Source organism: Anomalospiza imberbis, chromosome 6, assembly GCF_031753505.1.
Source record: "Anomalospiza imberbis isolate Cuckoo-Finch-1a 21T00152 chromosome 6, ASM3175350v1, whole genome shotgun sequence".
In the NCBI taxonomy this organism is placed as follows: Eukaryota; Metazoa; Chordata; class Aves; order Passeriformes; family Viduidae; genus Anomalospiza; species Anomalospiza imberbis.
In genome coordinates this window covers 28,823,371-28,844,101 of record NC_089686.1, presented here as the reverse complement: position 1 = coordinate 28,844,101, position 20,731 = coordinate 28,823,371, and the positions used below count along the sequence as shown (strand labels likewise).

The 20,731-nt window shown below is 33.2% G+C and overlaps 1 protein-coding gene across 3 annotated transcripts in view; it reads right to left on the bottom strand.

Annotated features, from left to right (window-relative positions):
- The window catches only part of NOVA1 (NOVA alternative splicing regulator 1), a 141,134-nt gene that overhangs the window by 13,257 nt on the left and 107,146 nt on the right, over window positions 1–20,731 (bottom strand). For 2 of the 3 annotated variants that reach the window (XM_068193010.1, XM_068193012.1), the window contains 2 exons: window positions 20,115–20,281; window positions 9,604–9,675 (listed from right to left, as the gene is read on the bottom strand). In XM_068193010.1, the coding sequence (XP_068049111.1) occupies window positions 9,604–9,675; window positions 20,115–20,281 (239 nt within the window). The remainder of the gene's footprint in view (window positions 1–9,603; window positions 9,676–20,114; window positions 20,282–20,731) is intronic. The other variant, XM_068193011.1, reaches the window with a different exon arrangement.

The window sequence follows — 20,731 nt, the reverse complement described above, 5'->3', positions numbered from 1 at the left end:
CCATAAAAATAAGAGGATATTTATTCTTGTTTTCCTCTACAGACAGTTGGGTATAGCTTCATGGTGTTTTTCACTATAAAAAGAAATTGAAAAGGAAAAATGGCACAAAGCTAATGCCCAAATGTTTTCCTAAAAACTGTATAAATATAATTTTTCTTACAAGTTTTTTTCCTGAAAACATCCATATTATTTTAGATATAAACACATGGTAAGATGGTAAAGCCAAATAGTTTTTAAAAAGAGGAATATTTTAACAGTAACTAACTAGTTTAATTAACTAACTAAACATAACAAAAAAAGCCAAAAAACACCGAAAAACAAAACATTGAAAGACCTTCTCACCATTCCCACAGACATATGATTTAATAGAAAATCTTACAGAAAAGTAAATAAATGAAGCAAATCCAAACCTATCTGAATATATATCACTTCTATTGATACTTTAATATGCACACACAGTACTGTACTATAAATATATACTGCTATATAAGAATGCCTAATACTTGATTTACTTGTAAGTGGAAGCAGTCCTCTTGCACTGAGTATCTAGTGAAGAGTTTAAGCTTAGGCAGAGACTGCAGAAGCTACTTATTCAGCAGTGCCTCTTTAATTCATATTTTTGCAATTCAGCTTATTTTAAAAACAATAAGAAAAAAAAGCCGTGCACAAAGACATGCACATATTTGTACTCTCTACAGACACAATGAGTGGAGCCCCCACTTCCTCCAAGGTCCATCATGTCTTAGAATCTCCCAGCTGCAATCATGTCAAAAGTCAGTCTGACACACAGAATAAATGAAAGATGTTCTCATTTCAAAATCTAGGAACAAAATCCACTCTGTTACAAAATTATTTCAAGGGACTCTCCAACCTTTCTTGGAAACCAGATTTCTGCTCTTAACAATATTAGGTAATCTAAATAATATAACTTTGGTCTGAGAAGTATCTTCCATATCCAGTCTATATTTAGTTACATATATAGAGGTAAGAAAAGACTGAACAGGACATTTTAATGGTGCATCTTGGCATAATCTGGCACCAGTTTGGCACATGTACTTTTACTCTGGGATCACAAAATTAGGGTAAAATGAAAGATAAAACTTATTCTATCATCAACCAATACATGTAAAATAAATATGGTGGAATGAAGATGATGGAGAGGGAATCTGGCTTCTGCAAAATGCACCTGGTCTATCCAGATGAACTAACAAATTAACAGCACCAGGGGTTATGGTTACTTTGAATCCCTGACTTTGCAATAGATGACCAGGAGCAGAAGCTTGATCATTTCTGTATTAATTAATCCTTAACTAATAATATAGGATTTTGTGTAGCAAGAACTACTCAATGAAATCCTCAGGGACACTCTCTCATAGATGTTATTTGAAAACTGTTTTCAAATGAGAAAGGGAAGACAGTTAAACAGAAAACATTTATATAACCATGTCTCTCTAGGTCATGAAAAATAATAATTATTAGGAAATTTGATTACAAAAAGGACATAGTTTCCTTAGTGTGGTTTCCCTAATGGGTGGATGGATAGGTGGCCAAACACAAGTACTGTGCTCAGTTCTGGGCCCCTCACTTCAAGAAAGAGCATGTCCATAGAAAGGCAATGAAGCTGGTGAAGTGTCTGGAGCGTGAGTCCTATGTGGAGCAGCTGAGGGGGCCCAGAGAAAAGGAGGCTCAGGGGAGACCTTACTGCTCTCTACAGCTCCCTGAAAGAGGGTTGTAGTGAGGTGGGAGGTCAGCCTCTTCTCCCAGGCAGCTGAGAAGAGGAAATGGCCTCAAGCTTTGCCAGGGGAAGTTCAGGTTGGACATGAGAAAGAATTTCTTCACATAAAGAGAAATTAAACATTAAAATGAACAGTCCAGGGAGGTGGTGCACTCATTATCCCTGGAGGAGTTCTAGAAATGATTAGAGGTAGCACTTAGTGTGAAGGTCTGGTTGACAAGGTGGTGTTACATCACTGGTTAGACTTGATGGTGACAGAAATCTTTTCCAACCTAATTGATTTTGAGATTCTGTGATGTCTCTAAACTTAATAAGCAATGCTACAAGACTCCATAGCTCTCTAGTGCTAATAGAGTCTTCTGACAATTCAATTCAAAACCTTCCTCTCAGAGCCTGACATTATGTCTCTAAGAAGAATCAGAGAACAGAATAAGGTGAAATCAAAATGTAGGTCTCAGGAAATATATAATTAACTGCAACTAAGCTGTAATTGGCTACCTTAGAATTTAACACTCACCCCAGCTGATTCATATCTTTAGTTTATAAGCATATCTACTTCTTGGTTAACTCTTTTAAACTTGTAGTTTTATGTATCTAACCAAGATAGCCACAAGGAAGCCAGAAATAACTCCTGCTATGACAAAAAAAAAAAAAAAAAAAAAAAAAAAAACCAAAAAAAAACCACAACTGAAATAAGTGGAGACAAGATAGAAGTTACCAATTATTTGAGTTAGCAGAAGCAAAAAGTTTGATAGGTGCTAACTTCGGTTAGTTATCGAAGTCAACATAGCTTATAAAAAATCCCTATAATTACAAGAGACAGGTGAAGGTACAATTGCATAGTCCTTATTAAATGTGAAGATCTTGCATTTAGATCATACATACATAGCTCAGTAGGAAAACAGTATATATTTTTTATTAAAATATGTATTTGTAAACCATATTGTTTCCCTACATCTGTGCTCTGGGTTATATTTCGCATACAATGGGAGAAAAACTTCATTAAGGCAAACTATCTATAGACAACCACTAGACATAGACAATACTTGAATAGAGATAACTTGCACCTATTAATAATTTTGCATAGACAATAATCTCACACAAATGTTCAAGTGGGAAAAAATTACTCCTCATGCAAACTAAGGCTGTGGGGCACAAATATGGCTGTATTGACACATACACATGACATGTTTTTATACCTATATTACAAATGTGTAATACTAGGTGTGCATTAACATGGAAAGATACACAGAGTAAATTTGCAGGCAGCATCTGAATAAACTTGATTTAAATACTGTTTTTTAAAAACACAATGAAAAATAATTTGCATCTAAGTCTTGCCCTGATCTCAACTACTAGGCACACTATATAGTATTCTTCTGTTATATACATATTCTTCTCTTTCAACAGCTGACAATTTATTTTTATTTTTAGAGAAAATATACTGAAAAATATGAAAAGAAAAAATTAAAAAGTGAAAGAGCTATCTCCAAAATGAGACGGAGGTGAGGAAATCAATAGATTTACTAACCCTTTTTGATTTCACAATACATTTGTCCCTTTTTTCTATTTAACAAATAATCACTGTGATCCTTTGCATATGTATAATAAATGCATTATTAACTATTCTAACCTCACTTAAATTCAGATTTCAAAACATAGTTTTCATCCTATCAAAGCTGCAGTCTTCTTTTCTTACCCTGATTTACCTGAGTTCCTATTAATATCAGGCAGGTGTAACTTGCAGTTTACTTTGAAATTGGATGCAGTAAAGACAACCAGAGTACACACACACATTGTGTAGAGCCAATCAGTCTTTTCTGTGACTACTAATGTAATGTGCATCATTTATTATCTAATTACTTTTGACATAATTAAAGCAGAAACTTCTATAAAACAGCCTCGTAATTGCTGGCATACAAGTGAAATACAACCTGCAACCTGCAAAATGTCTTTAACAAACAAATGTTATTTCCTTCTGTTTCTAAAACAATGTGATAATACTGGTTATAGATTATATTTACAGTTGTTTTATTAAACATTTTAAATTGATTCTTATGAATAGATTTTCTGAAGGGAAGTGATTATCTTTTGACCTGATTTCTCTTTTTTTCTGCATCACTTAATTATATGTGTGCAAAGGTCTGCAGATCTTAAGGTATTGTAATTTGGTTCAGAACTATTTACTATAATAATCTAATCTATTGCATAAACCAGTTTAATTCCATAACTGCAACACTTTTAAAGAGCCTACATGGAGACTGCATTACAGTATTTCATGGGTAGGGGGCAGCTGTTAATTTATTATCACAATTACTACTAAGAGAATAAAGTCAATAAATTCTCACTGCATTTATAAGTTTGTTAAGTGGACAGTAAAGACACTCATAAAAAGCTGAGAAACACTGAGCTCATGCACTATGCTACTTAAAAATATGAAAGAAGAATTTAAACTGCAGTGGATTTGCAGGCTTCCAGAAATTTTAAAGAACTAAAAATCTCAACCATATTTTTCTAACCCCATCCAAATCACAGGTAGGAAGTTCACCTGAATAAGTAATTTATCGTGTAGAAGTGTATTATTGTTTAATAATGTAAGGGGGGAAAAATAGTCCAGCAAGACTTTGATCTCTAAGGCTGCATTAACTGAGGCACCATTTGAGAAGCAGGGGAAAATAGAAGATGAAACAGGCAGAAGACCCTCTGTACCCCCACACTAATACTCTTCAAGGCTGCAAAGATTCAAATGTAAATCACTGACAGGTCACAGACCAGTGAACCCTTAGACTAAGAGTGACAATAGTCCCATTGATCCACTATTTGCAAACCATGCCTCTTAATATCTGCTATTATTGCAGGAGATCTAATTTGCTTTCAGGGAAAAAATAACAACCAACCAACCCACCCCAAATATCCAAAACCAAACCCAAAATCAACAAATGTGAAAATATCTACAAGACCAAAACTAGGGGATAATACTACTGACTAAGATGCAGTTGCATATTATTTTGATATAGACTATCTGAAATATAGGGTGCAATGTTTCAGGCAAAGGTCTCAACAGATGCAGCTAACCTCTGGAAAAGGAAAAACCTTCTACATCTTATTCTCTATAGTGCAATACATCATATAAAATTTAAAAGGCAAATTGGGATAACATCTCACTGACCAATGATGGCTACTGAGTATCCCGGGATCATCATTGAAACTCAGTATTTGTGCATTAAGATTAAAGTACTGATAAAAAAATTATCATTTGAAACTGGTTATTATACATCTTTTAAAAATCTATGTCCTAATGATAACAAAAGACAGAAACAAAGCTTTCTTTCCTATTTCTTCCTCCACCTCCCACAAGAAGTTATATGTCAAATATGAGTTCATCAACCCTTTAAAAGCTGTCAGTATGCTTTACAGACTGCCTTTATTTTCAGATTCTACCTTTCTGTGAGGAATGAAAAGATAAAGCTTTTGCAAGAAATTTAACAAACAGGGATAGGGCAATTCTTTGAAGTCAGAGAGGGAGATCAGATGCATTGATCATTACAATATCAATTTATCTCCCAATCTCTTGTTATTTGTGTTCTATTATATCATATTGCAAGCTATAGACTTTGCATGAAATAAAGAGATAATATAAACCAAAAGTACAAATTCCAAATACCAAGATTTTAATAGCCATATGCTTGTTCTGAACCTGCTGAGTACAGGCAGTTCCAAGAACACTGGCTCAGTCCCATCATGAAAAAGGTTGAAAAGTATTATTTATTACAGATATTGCAGCTACAAGATGAGATAGAAATTCTCAAAAAAAGCAAACCTGAGGACTGAATGAACAAAATCTAAACCTATCTGCACTCTACAAAATTTTTATTACATTGTACTAAATGATAAAATAAGAGTTTTGGGTGCAATAACAAAACAGCAAAATAGAAGGTATAATTGTAAATAATACAAATGCCATGGGAAAAACACTGCTTTTAAAAAAGTAAAAATAAAAGGTTTATATAGTAAGTTAATGACTGAAAGTTTGCTATGATAAATCCTATTTTATTGCTAAGCTTAAGCCTATCTAAATTGTAAGGCAAGGAAAAAGGACTCCTACCCATCACCCCCGTGACTCACTAATAAGTGTGAATGTGTGTTTTGGTCCTTTTATTCTCTTAAGCCAGTAGCAAAGGTCAGCAGTGGTACCAATTTCATGGAGAAAGGGAGGACTGGAGAAGGAGACATACCAGTGTCCTTTACAGGTATACATCAAACAGGCAAAGGAGAAAAGAAAACCTAGATTTATGAGTTTCTCCCTCTAAAATTAGAATAACATCAGTAAAGCAGGCAGATAAAAAGAAAAAATAATCTTGTAAATGAATAAAAATATGTAAACAGTTTAATTATAGAAATACTAGTCTACCTTAAGTCAGCTGTCAAAATAATAATTAAAACTTGTACCTTTACTGGGTTCTACAGAGGAAAAGTAAGCATGTTCTATATGATGTTCAGTGCATTATTTATCACTTTAGAGTTAAAATTACCTCTTGAAGTGTACTTTAGAGAAGTCAAATTGATTTCCTCCTCCTAGTAAATAATAGTAAAGCTATATTCTGCCAGCTCCAGGGGCATCAGCAGAACAGTTTCACTGCTGCAGCTATATGTCTGTCAGTGTTTGGCTATAAACAAAGCAGACAGAGTTCGTGAGGGTGCAACACAGAAGCTTTTAGTCTAAAAGTATAGAAAGATTGAGCTAGTTTCAGCAATAGGCAAGACAGGAGGAGAAAAAAAGTTACTGGAAATTCTATTGCCTCTTTGGTTCTTTCTTCCTTGGGAAGTTTGCAGTGTATGGATTTTTAAAGTGAATAAAGGTCCAAGGAAGTTCCACTGAAAAAATAAATAAGACATTTACAAGAATAATATTGACAGATGTATAACTTCCTGGAACAAAGAACTAAAGAGAAAAACACTTCCAGTGAAGAGTTTTCTGTTGCACCCAAGGCAACTCAGTATAATGCAAAACATGACAGTTCTAAAGAAACTTTTCTTCCACTAGATAAGGCATTTTTAGAGACTATCCTCTCCTTGAGAATCATAAAACAAGTAGTTCATGAACACTGGATTTTTCCAAAAACAATTAATCAAAAGCTGAAACTGCTATACAAAGGAGTTATGACCTCATCTGCATGGAGGCAAAGTGAGTCATTAAAAGGAAGATCTAATATGAGCCAGATTTCCTGCCTAGCTTCCTCTGACCTCTGCTGGCAGAGCTATTTTCTTCTTGTATTAAAAAGTGTGTATAGAAATTGTTCAAGCTCTGTCAGGGGAACACAACTGACATGCTTGTACAGCACAAGGCTCACATCAGCTGTTCTCCTCAAAGCACAGACTCGACAATTCTCTAATTGCAATGACTTATGGGGGAGTCCTCCAACCCAGCTTAAAAATCTCACTCCAACACCAACCCATAAAATTGAATGATCATAAGCCTAATATGCTACCTTATTCACACAATGGAGTGTGCTGTGAATTCATTTTACACCTTAACACTGAATTTCCTGGCATCCATCCAGTTACTTAAGCTCTCTCGTGTTATCATAATATACAATCTTGTGAGAAAACCCATACCTGAATGGTTATTTTCTACTGAGAGCCATCTTACACAGCCATATATCAAACCAAACATTTACTGTTGTTCTCTGATACTCTCCTGTTGGGTGCTTACATGGCTACCGACAGGTTTGAGATGATTGTGCTGGAACCTATTTCCGTGTGACAGCCGCAGTGCAGATACTTGTGGATACCCTGGTGCTGAATGCTAATCACCACTACAGCCTGGGAACAATTGCCAGTGACGTCACTTATCACCAGAATGAACAGAATGGCCTTAATTGCCTTATCATGTGCTTTGTGCTTCCTGCTGGAATGGCTAGAAATCACTAGAAAATACGAGAAGGGATAAAATAATCATAAACCTGTACGAGTTTCAATAGTTAATAATAAAAGCAGTTCCAAAAGTCAATTAAGGAACTCATTACTCTTCTTCATATATACAATTCTGATGCTGTTCAAAAAAGGTCTTGATTACTTGTATGAAAACTGAATTGAACACAGGTTATGAATAAAATGCATTAAAATCTGTAATTTGGGATATAGACAGGACACAAAGCATACATGTCACTTAGCTTGTGAATTTAGCTATGTTACTTGACAATATTCTCATAGAACAACTTTCTATAAACATAAGTATTTTTAGCTATTGAAAGGTCATTTAAAGTTTATACACTGCACTATAATTCTGATAACATAAAATTCATAGAAGAGATGAAAAGTAGGTGCTTCTCTTATGCTAATTAACATGCTCAAATTGTATATCCTGTAAATAAAAGCACTTCCTTTTTCTCTAAATAATGATTATCAGGATATACTTATAATCAAAAAAAAGCAGTGTGAAAGAAAAGAAAAATAGTAAGAACCCTTTAAAAACAACCTCTGCATTCATTTTCAAAAGCTTTTAATTAAAATAAACAAAATACTATAATTAAGAGAGAGAGAGTAAAAGCTGAACAGAGCTCATAAAACATCCCTACATGTGGGCAAAGATTTCATCTTTGTCATTTAATGATGATGAAGCCAAGTAACTGTTGCTGGAATGGAAGCAGACTGATGAAGAAGGCTTTCAAGTTGAAGTCAAGAATATCACAACCTATATTTTTCTACTAATTCTATCTGTACAATTTCTTTCTAAATTCCATTACTTTCTGCTGTTGACACGCCCTTCAATAAATGCCATGTGTTGATCAAAGGTATAATGGTTTAATACACTTCTGTTCATGTGAAATTTTTTGTTCATACACCAGCAAGTTCTAAGCAGTTCAAAAAATATCAGAGAATCAGTAATTAATAACAGTGTTAACTTTCAGGGGAAATTAGCTTGTGAAGTAAACTTTTCTCATATTTGATGTTATTTATGCAAGATCTGATAGCAACATTCAACTAACTGAAACAGACTGGGGGAACTCTTAGCATATACTAAATACTTACATTATTTGAACACAAAGTACATTAAGTTTAACAGTACATCAAAAATAAATAAGGTATTTTTTAAGCATGAATAAGTTCTAAAAAGCATGATATGAAGCATTTTTTTACAATTTTTATAGGGAAGACAAAGATAATATGATAATTTGTGGACACAATCAACTGGACATGAACTTCTCCAGTTAAAATAAAAATAAATGAGTAAAATTAACATGCTGCTAAAAGGACAGTTTATGCATTTAAAAATATGATATGAATTAAACTAACTTAGATGTGTTTAGTATGTTTTTAGTGAGATTTAATTTTACTTCATTGTTCATCAATAAATTTTCATTTAAAATATTTTATATTTAAATAATGCCCCATGTTACTTTCCACAATTACATTTCAAAATTCTGCAATAAAGAAGTCTGTTCGCCATTGCTGAGTTGAATTCCAGCTATTTAGGCATGGGTTTAGGGGTAATTCTATTATAATATAAAACTTATCCAGGAAGTAAATACGTGTGTGCATATATACACAAACACATATAAACCAAGAGTTACTCTGTCTACAAACACACCAGTTTTGTATCCTTGCAATTTATCAAATGGAAAAAAAAAAGCAACCCAACTATTTTAAAAGATACTTTGCTTTCATCAGAGATTTTAACGAAGCCCACCAAAATAAATTAAAAGAACCATTTACTTTACCAATTTCTAACAAGAGTTAAATATCTATGGTTATGGGTGTATATATGTGAATGAACGAATAAATCCTTAACCCACCATATCTTTTTCTCCAGTTTGCAAGCTGTCACCCGTGAAAAGTATGGTGTAGATGGTAGGATGATACTGTACCTGATTGGCTCTGGAGGTGGTCATGGGATCAGATGGAGAGGACTTGGTGGTAGTTGGGGAAGATGGCAATGTCTGGGAACAAAGCAGTTCAGGAGCAAATCAACCTTTACAAGCCTTAGACTGAACAGTTAAAAAAATAAATAAACCAACAAAATAACATAACTAGAAAATTAAAAGAAAAAAATGCCTAAGACAAAAATCTTTCTCCTACTCATTGGAACTTAATGGAATTTAAAGTCAATTAGATAAATAATGCATGTAAATATGCATGCTTATGCATGTAAAAACAAATTCATGACTTGAAATCAAGATGGTGAACTCACATAAATACTCAAAAATATGCTGACCACATGAGGAATATATTCTTTCCTCTCTCGTCCTCTTGGGGAAAATGAAGACTATAAGTAAACAAAAATTCCAGCAAGTTCAATGAGCACACTAGAAACAGTTATCAGTCTATGAACAAACAGGGCCAATGTCTGAAAGAAGTTAAGAGACATTTACTCCGGCACTTTATAAAGCACCATTCTACAGTAAGGAGTTATAGCCAGCAAACTGTGTTCCATACCTTACAATAGTTATGCTGAAGCTACCGAGTTTCTGGCAATATTCTAACTGCTAAAATATTCATTGATCTTTTTTAATCTAGAAGCAGGTGAAAAAATGTAAGCATCAATCTCATGATGGATGAACATGCAACTAATACCTTCAAAACAAATAACTACAAAATATTTATGATTAGTGTTAAAAACGTTCATTTAGTTGAGCAAAGGTCAATAGCTTATTATAGTTCTGTGTTCAAAATAAACACAAAAAAGAATTAAGAGTCATATTTATTGATCATCTTTTCTAAATAATATACATATGCTTAACATTAATTCTTGAACATATTAAAAAAGCACTGCTCTGTTTAAAAATTTTATATACACATTTCTCCTTAAAAAGTATTAGATTGTGACAGAAAAACTCTTATTTTTTTATAAATGTAGTAAAAAAGTAAAATTCCAATTTTCAAAACATAACATACAATACGTATTCAAAGCATGTTTGTGACATCTTTGCAATATATAAATATTATAATATATCAAAAATTAACTATTTTTATGTCAAGAAATAAGTGCTAAAGTGCTATACAATGGAATTTATCATATGCTCATATAGTTACTAACCAAAACTATTTAGAAATAAATAAAGCAAAATTTCACACTTTCAGCAGTTCTGTTACTTACAATCATTGACAGTCCCTCATAAAATAGGTATACATACTTTTGCACTAAAACTCTTAATGCATATGAGAAAGCTGGGACACTGTGAATGCATAAAGTTGTGTATTAGCAAAATATGGGCTTGTACATATGCACACACAAATATTTTAGATGTATGTTAAACAGTATGAAGATCCAGTTTTCATAGTTTGTACATAAACAGGCAGTCAAAACAGGAAAAATAAAACCTTAAGAAACAGATCCCTATTTTGTGCTTCCAACTTGTTACTCATTGTAAAACAATAAAAACAAATAAAAACAGTTTAAGCATCAGCTAGGACTCTTTTCTCGATGGTTTCATAGAATATACTATCATGTATAGGACCTTATAAAAAATATGCAGCTTTGCAAACTGCTATTGGTCAGCAGGCATCCACATTTTAAAAATCAAGGCAATTATAATGGATTCTCCCATGTCTTTATGTACCAAACATGGGACCATCATGAGGGGTCCATTTGTGAGGGGCTAGAATTATTTAGCAAAAGATGTATCTGATTCCACAGTAGTTCACAGCTAAGCTGGTTCAGATATAGAATTATAGTTCTGATTTTAGTGAGATGATGCAGCATTTCCCTTACCAAAGTCTGAAATTACAATGAACTGATTTTTACCATTTAAGACTAAACAGGAAAAAAATAAAAAACAAAACAAAACAAAACAAAACAAAAATCCCAACCAAAAAGAATGGAGAATTTTTTATTGTCCCAATAGGTTTTTTATTACAGCTAAGTATTAAACTTACATCCTGAAATCCCCAAAAGAAAAAAAACCTAATATATTTTGACTAAAATGTTTCAGAAAACTGATAGTTTGTGTTTTCAACACCACTGCTAACTAGCACAAATGGTACTCTATGCTATTTTAATATGCTAGGTTGCTTATTAAAAGGAAAAATAGTTTGTTCTTCATAGTCATTATCAAACTTAACTAGTGGATTTATAGGGAAATATGTAGAACACTTCAGCACTGGATAATGACAATCACTGGTACCACAGATGATTCAAGAAACTGGAAACATCTCAGATTTCAATTCATATCAATCTTCCTAAAGCACAGAAATATATGGTCATGATGAAAAAAGGAGTGACAATAATAATTTCACATGACTGTTGAACTATAACATGTACGAAGTAGAAGCATTTCATTATTTATTTTAGCAAAAGCCTGTTTAAAATACAATGGAAAAAGAGATTAATAAATTTAAAAGCAAAGACTGTATCAATGAACAAAAATCAACTATGAAAAACACCTTTTATCCAAAAAAAGGCTAAATATTGAAAAGAATTATTTTTTGTCTTGTGCTTTTGATGCCTTTTTCCTTTATATATCAGGTTGTTTGTATTTGAGGCTTGATCTCTCTTACACTGTTTACTGACATAACTGCTTTTAGTTTTATATATATATATGTATACACACATATATATAAAAATAATTGACAGTGTTCTGTAAGAATTAATCACTTTTCATGCTTCCATATAATTCTGAAGATACACCTATTTATTTCTCTCATATTAAATTAACAGAAAGTGATTTTTCAAACATTAAAAAGTCCCCACCAGAAACAGGCATTTGGAGTTTGTATTGAATTTTCACTGGCTGATAAGTATTATACAGTCTCAATTGCTTTTCAAAAATATTCAGCAAAATTGCTTCTGAAAGAAAGTTGGATAGAACTCAATATTCTGACTTATTATGCAGCATAGAATGTTTTGGGATTTTGCTTTTAAATTGGCAAATCTTTTGCATTAGGCAAGCACTCAAATTTAGTAGTTAGGTTTCTGACAATGAGATGTATAAACAGGTTAGAAATTGTAAGATGAATTTACATTACAAGTTTCAATTTTTAAGTCTGCTACTTCCATATGGTAATTGAGGATTTCCTGAAATTGCAGGTTGGCTACTGACAATGTTATAGAAAAAAAAAAAGTCAGAATTTCTACCACACACCACTTCTAAAACTCGCAGAGTGTTTTTTAAGGTGTTTCTTGAATAGTATAACCTAAGCCATGATGAAATTAAACTTCTCTGTTTTCTTAAATACTATTACCTTTCCTACTACTTAAGAGACAATGAGTTACAGGTTACAGTGTGTTTGTTCTGACTTAACCCTTCTAGAACATGTGTTTGAGAAAAGAGATTTAAAGTATTTAAAAAGGAGCCTAAATTTAGAAAAAAAAATCTGTTTTAGTCATATTTGAGTTCTAGCATCATCTGAAAGTCTAAGAAAATAGTGCTACTTTTTTGTGCTCCAACACTGACTATACTGTGAGAGACTTCTCTCAGGGAGCACAACACACTAAAGTGTGCAGAAATATGGTCAAATCATTGCACTTCCATTCTTGATATTTTTTGATTAACAGAGTGAAGATATAGCTGTACCATGGCAATATAGATTACATACAGTCCATCTGCATGGTATTTCAAAAGGTCTCCAAGTCCTCTTTTGTATGACACCCTTATATAAATATTTACATTAAAGAAATTTCAATACTTAAACCATGGTTAATAAATAATAAAACTGTACTGAGACAATTAACTCTCAGTACTTACTAGTATATTTATATATTTAGGACTAGAAAGAAAAGGCAGAAAATGAAATATTATTTGAAACAGGGTTACAGACATGAAAGCATAGAAAGACATCATTTAAATGTGAAGGTGAGACTGTATTTGCAGCTTACCATTTTCTAGTTTCTCACTACAGAGCTTGCTAAACAAAGGAGATCTTGGTAATAACATAACCTGCAATAAATAACTATTAAGACTAACCTAATACTGAGTTTCAATCCTTCAAATATTAATATTGGTGCTTTTAGTCACTGAAATTACTGTGATAAAACTAATTTGCTTAAGTCAATATTTTAATGCACTTTAGGAAAAGGTGCTATCTTTAAAAAAAATTGAATTAAACACTTTAAGACCTTCTGCAGTTAAAATGAGAAACTGAGAGAACTGCAAGGCCCCACTGTTTGGAACAACCTACAAGACTGACTTACTAGACTTCCAACACTATCAGAGATAAGCCTGTCCTAACAGACTGCTGCTTTGCTAAACAGAGAGTCTTCTTCACATCTGCTGTGATCTCCTTTAGTCTGTAACTCTGCTAAAAAATTCTTAACATGGAGATGACTGTATAAATATATAACATATTTCAAAAAATATAATTTGGATAAAGAAATAATCAAGGATTAATAATTTGCTTATAATTCAGACTGTAAAAAAGCTATTTTGATGACTTCAGTCAACTATATTTTCTTCCTACCTTTTCATTTCTGTAAAGAAAAAATAAAATAAATTTTGATTACATGTCAGTCTCTTTGCATTTGGTTTTGCTTTTGAGTGGAAGAAGAGACAGGGCATAGGGGAAAATACAGAGGGAAATACAAAAAGACTAAGAAGCAACTCATCTGTATTTATGAACTCTTGGGAACCTGACTTTGAGAAAGGAAAAAGTATGATCATGAAGAAAGATTATCTCATGTTTTGTCAATGACAAGATGGGATAAGAAGCTTGAAGCAAACCACCAGGTTCCATTCAGATCACCAGATTAACTCTGGATGAAAGGAATAATTTTCACAGAATTTCACAGAATTTTTTCTAGGTTGGAAGAGACCTTTAAGATCATCGAGTCCAACCCATGTTCTAACACCTCAACTAGATTATGGCACCAAGCACCACATCCAGTCTTTTTTTAAACACATCCAGGGATGGTGACTCCACCACCTCCCTGGGCAGATGATTCCAGTATTTGACCACTCTTTCTGTGAAAAACTTCTTCCTTAATTTAGAATTACTATTGCAGTAAAAGGGACAAAAAATAATGAGACCTCTTTCATCAAAACTTGTCATAGTAACACAGAACTACTACAAGATCTGGTGCTGTTACATAAAAATAACAGTAAACTGAAGTTTGTAACTAGGCACAGCCATGAGAAATCCTGTAAGACATAGGTTTAAGATTCCTTCTAGAAGAGAAGGTTACCTCTTCATTCTGGGATACTTTGGGATACAGAAAAATACACCAAAACTGCAAAGCCATCAGAAGGTATGAGAGGACTTAAGAATTTTTTGAAGAACCAAAACACCACTGAAAATTTATGTGAAGTTGAATGCTGCTCTTCATCCCTCAACAAAATATTCCATTCTCATTCCACTTTTGAAGCACAGTTAATTAACAGCTACAAAGTTGACTGCATTCATACACAAAGTTTTTCATAAATATTGAGATCATATTCAACACTGTTGAAATGAAACAGAAAATAAAACTAGTGATCTGCCAGCAGAATTAAGCACATGAGAGACAGGATAAAGTACACATATTTTTATGGAATACTAAACTTTTGCCACTGGATTTAACATATAGAACTAAGTAGCTTTTTTTTGTTCTCGTAACTTGTGAAGACCCCTGCATATCTTATTATACATTGCAGAATGATAACTGGTGTGATTTTTCACCTCTGTTCACAAGTGAAAAAAGTTTATGAGAAGTTTTTAACTAGAGGAAAAGATGACACTGTGATCTATGAAGCTACTTATTTTTTGTTTAAATTAAAACTTCAATTTTCTCATATTCTACAGTTTATTAAGATTCATCTAGGTGATAGACTTTTTTCTTCAATGCATGATTAAGAAAAGAAAGGCTTCTCAGAAGGGATAGGCTTTTTAAGAAACCAATGAAAGTTTCTTAAGGAAGGAAGAATCTGAGCATATTGGTGAATTAAGAATGAATACAATCCAGCAATGTGCACATGCAGGCCATAAAGCAAACTGCACCCTAGGCTGCCCCAGAAGTGTGTCTAGGAGGATAAGAAGAGGTTCTGCCCCTCTGCTCTAGTAAGATTCCACCTGCAGTGCTGCATCCACCTCTGGGGCTCTCAGGACAGGAGAGACATGGTCCTGTTGGAGAAGATCCAGAACAGGACCACAAAGATGATCAGTGACTGGAGCACCTCTCCTAAAAAGACAGGCTGAGAGAATTGGCATTGTTTATTCTGGAGACAGGAAAGCTTCTTAGAGACCTTAGAGCAGACTTTCATCACTGAAAAGGGGCCTATAGGAAAAACTGGGACAGACTTTTTATCAGGTAGAGTTGTGACTGGACAAGGGATGAGGTTTTTAAACGGAAACAGGTAGATCTAGATTAGATATTAGGGGGAAGCCTTACTATGATGGTGGTGAGGCACTAGAAGAAGTTGACCAGAGAAACTGTGGCTGATCCATACTTGGAACTCTTCAAAACCAGAATGGATAAGGCAACCTGGTCTAGTGTTCCTGACACAGGGGGTGGATCTAGATGATCTTTACGTTGCCTTCCAACTAAAACCATTCCATGATTCTATGAAATCTACTGAGCCTTTATAGTCTGAAGAACTCATAATCCAAACCAACAATCCTCTCCTCCATTTAAGCCAATGTTTTCAGCTGTGTATTATTAAACTCAGGTTCTACATAAGCATTTGAAAGAAAAAAGGTTTTATTTAAAAACTATTAAGTTTTCTTTTTTGTTGTTGACCAACATTTCTTGAGTAAAAGCAGTTGTTTTCAATAGAGGAAAATGAAATTACAAGTCTGAGTACAGACAATAAGTTTTGTAGATTTTGAATAAAATAACTGGGACCATGATTAATAAACAGAAATTTAACTCATGAGACAGTAATTATCTACTGAAAAAGCTGAAGTGAAACTGGTTCTAATAAAAGCTTCAATTGGAAGTTCTATACAAGAAAGTTTTACCCTAGATTTACAAGGAGGAAATTCTAAATCCTTTTCTATGTTTTAAAAGACTTAAACATTTCATAGAATCAAAGAATCATTCAGGTAGGAAGGGATCTCAGAAGGCCAAACAGTGCAAACTCCTGCTGGAAGAACAGTTATTTTTAAGATAGGTCCTCTTTACTTCCATAAAATGCACAGTTTGGCAATGGCCATCTCTGTTTCCAAGTGCTTCCTGGACAGGCTGCTACAACATCTGCTACCTGCTACAACAGAAAGCTGGAAGGAAAATTCAACTAGCCTACAAAAAAGTTGTAATAATCACTGAAGTAGGTGACAAAACCAATTTAAGCAGCCTTTTCCACTGTTCGTTACAGTTGCTATTAATTTAGAGGCAAAATTTAAAGCTTTGGATGCTGATTACAAAGACTAAACAGCTCAGGCTCATGGTCTCTTATGAAAACATGTTTTTGTTCCTGTGAGTTATGATATGGTTTGGAAGAGTTTGTATGACACTCATTAACAAATAGAGAAAAAGGAGACTAAATGCTCATATCAGTTTCTGGAAAGAAAAAGGGCATAGGAACCTGTTCATTATTGTTCAGTGATACTTAAAGAAATAGCACATGACTGACATCCACAGAGATTGTCTGTGTTGTGTAGATAAAAGAGATATAAACATTTGCAAATTAAACATCTATCAGACCTACTTGGAGGAGAGAACTCCCTGGTATCCACTGATAAGTCCAAAGAATTAGAAGAGACAAAAAACAAACTAGAGAAAGCTCAAAAGGAAGCACACAGATTTGTTTTAAATCTTCTGCAGTGGAAAAAGCTGAAGTTAAAGGGACAGAATGTTCAGATAGTGATTTCCATTAGTAAGGAGAAATGCCAGGCCAGAGTCAGCCTCTCTGTGTCCTGTGCCGTTCCAGAAGACAGACAGTGCTGAAGTTCAAGTAGTCAGCAAAGGCTTTACCTACTGCCTTTTTTCATTGAATCTAAAACCAGAAATTTTCTTTCTTAGCTCCCTTCCCTAGGGTGAGTGTTGATAAAGCAGCCCAAGACAGAGAAATTCTAACAGAGAAATGAGAGCTGCATGCTCATACAGACATGAGTGGCTTTGCAAGACTTCAACCACTGGTATCTTTATTCATGGGGAGAAAACTACATCTTCTTTTTGACTGAAACATTTTCAGAGCTTCTAAATGAAGGTCAAATGTTTTATTTTAGGTAACTTTAAATTTTCTTCAATCTGCAATGTAATACTTTGTGTGCTAGTGTTCTTGGGCAACATTCTAAGACAAAAGGAACCATGTAAAATTTTGCATAAAAGAAGAAATTATAAATAATAAGACTTATTAAAAAAATTCAAAATAACTAGTATTAAAAATTTTACTAATAATTTTAATAAAATTGTCATATTTGTGCTCTCAAGAAAATAAGAACACTGGCGCTCTAAATCACAGGAACCTTTTATAAAATATTATTCTCCCAAATTTTTAAATCAAGGTCTTATATCATCCATTAAGGGACAGCATACTCTGACACTGAAGGACAGATTAATTCACTCCAAATTCTACCTTAGAACTAAGCTAACTATTTAATCTCTTGGTAAAAATAATGGATTTTAGGTTTGAGTCAATTTTAGATTGAGTTAATATTTACAGTGCATTAATTTATCACAAACAGATATTGCCTCATTAAAAAATAATTTAAAAAAAAATCATTGTGGTTAAAATTTTTTAACATATGCATATGCATATCCCCAAATATTTGACGTTATACTATACACCTGTATGTATACAAGTAATATATTTATATTTTAAGATGCAAAGCTAGTATGTATACATTGTACTTTAGTCTGTCTTAACTTCATTAGCAGTGACGGCATTCACTAATCCATCCCTCCAGAATTTAATTGAACTCAACATTTCAAACCAACAAACCCCAAACCAAACAAACTTTCAAAAAAGAGGAAAAAAATTAAAAATTGAAAAAAGAAAAAAAAAAAGCATCAAGTAAAGAAACAACCAAAGCAAACCAACCAACCAAAAAACAAGCCCCCAAAATAAAGGAAAAACAACCTCAACAACTTTGCAAATACATTTTCTGAAGAAATAGTGTGGACAACAAGATATATCAGCTTCAGACACAAGAGAGTAATTATTTCGGCATTGTACTAAAGAGCTCTGTAGTTTCTCAGGATCTTACTGACTTACCTAAAAAACTAGCTTCATTTCATTTCAAAAGGGGAAAAACACTTTTTATTGCAATACAGAACACTAATTTCCCAGTGGATTAAGAAATATTGGCATAAAATCCAATCTTTTATCAGCAGAAAAGCCACTCAAAATATAGATCAATTTCAGATCTTTCTCTCTCTTTCAGGTATAATCATTTTCACGTCTAATAATTGAGAAACTAATCTTGAAAAATTGGGGCTTTCCTTTTAGTATTTTCTTATACATTATCTAGAGTAATTTGTATGCAAAATTATCACATACAGAAAAAAAAAACATAGTAGTCAATATTAGAAATCCTATAAATGGTTTATGCATAGTTTCATCCATCTAAAGCAGTCTGTTGCAAACTCATCCTGCTCAAAAACATCTTTATATAAGCATTCTGTGTATGTTTCTGTATACGAAGTAAAATAATAGCACACGGTTACCAAACTATAGGAAATTGAACCTTACTAGTGTGGAAGGACAAAACAATCTTTCCCCAAATAGGATAGATGAATATCTAAAATCTTTCCTCTACAGGATAGAGAGACAAGACAAAATTTTACTAATGTTCACTAATTTCTTTCTTCATTCTTTTCTTATTCAATGCAATGGAAAATAACTTTAAATCCTGTATGATGCATATTTCCCATTCTCCTTACAGAGCAAAATTTTTAAAACTAAAATTTGTATGGAAAATCAAAGAATAAAGAACTAGGGCAATAATACCTTGCAAATAGTTTTTGCAGTACTCAAAGATTTTGAGTAGTAGAAGTCAGTAAAAAATAGGCAAAAAGATGTTCAAAAATAACATAAAATGAAATTTTAAAAAACTTCCCAAGTGAATTATCCTTATGCTTTAAACTTCTTATAGGCAAGACTTTAAATTATCTAATTTAGGGTCTAAAAAAAAAGAAGTTACCTTTTTTTTTTTTTATTTATATACATAAACATAAAGAACATTCAGTTAATCTGTGATTTTTAGTAACACTTAAGATTTACATAGGGTTCACCATTTAAGACTAAAATTCAGCAATCTTTAACTAAGACCTGGAGGTCTATACAGTAAAGAAAAGTTTATGAAAAAAACACATTAGAGCATGGCATTGGAATTTATAAAACACTGTCTAAAAGAACTGCTGAGAAACATAGAACATGTAAGTACAAGGAAAAAAAAGTACCAGCAAGTTAATAAAACCTAAACCAACATTTTCTTAAAGAACATATTTTGTTTACCCCTTCCAGCACTAAAGCTTTAAGACTTCTAAGGAGATGCTGTGACTCTCTATTCCCAAGCAAAAACTCACTTGTTTGATGCGGTCTGGATTAACAGTGGTCTGAGGCTGTAGGATGCTGACAGGCTCTGTCTTGGCCACATTCTGAGGCATTTCTCGAATCTTCTCTGCAATGAAGCCATGAACTGCATTTAGTGCTTCAACTGTTCCCTGGATCAGACACACCCGCTCCGTAGTACCTGCAAATACCAAAAGTCATCTGAATGGTGTGGATTCTTCAAGGTCCCACAAACTGCTTCAATTAGGGCACAAAGATGGCACTCAAAGGCAATGCTGCAAAACCAATGAGCAATACCTCCCTAAAGGTACAAATGAGAGATTTCTGAAAGATAACATACTGATGATGTGAAGGCATTTTAAACAACTATTGGTGTAGATTCCACAATCACTAACTTTCCAAGTCAGCCTGGATAACATCAGTCAGAATACTCATAACCTTCTTCCAAAATGAAATTGTTCTGTTTGTGCGACAAAAAATCCACATCAGTTTTTATCTATCAATTCCTTATTTAAAATCATCTACAGGATGCCTGAAGATGGATGCAGAACTGTGGAAAAATACTTCCTCGATTTTTTTTTTTTTTTGTGATGAGACTGGTTTTAGATGATTTTATATGGCTTTACTGTAT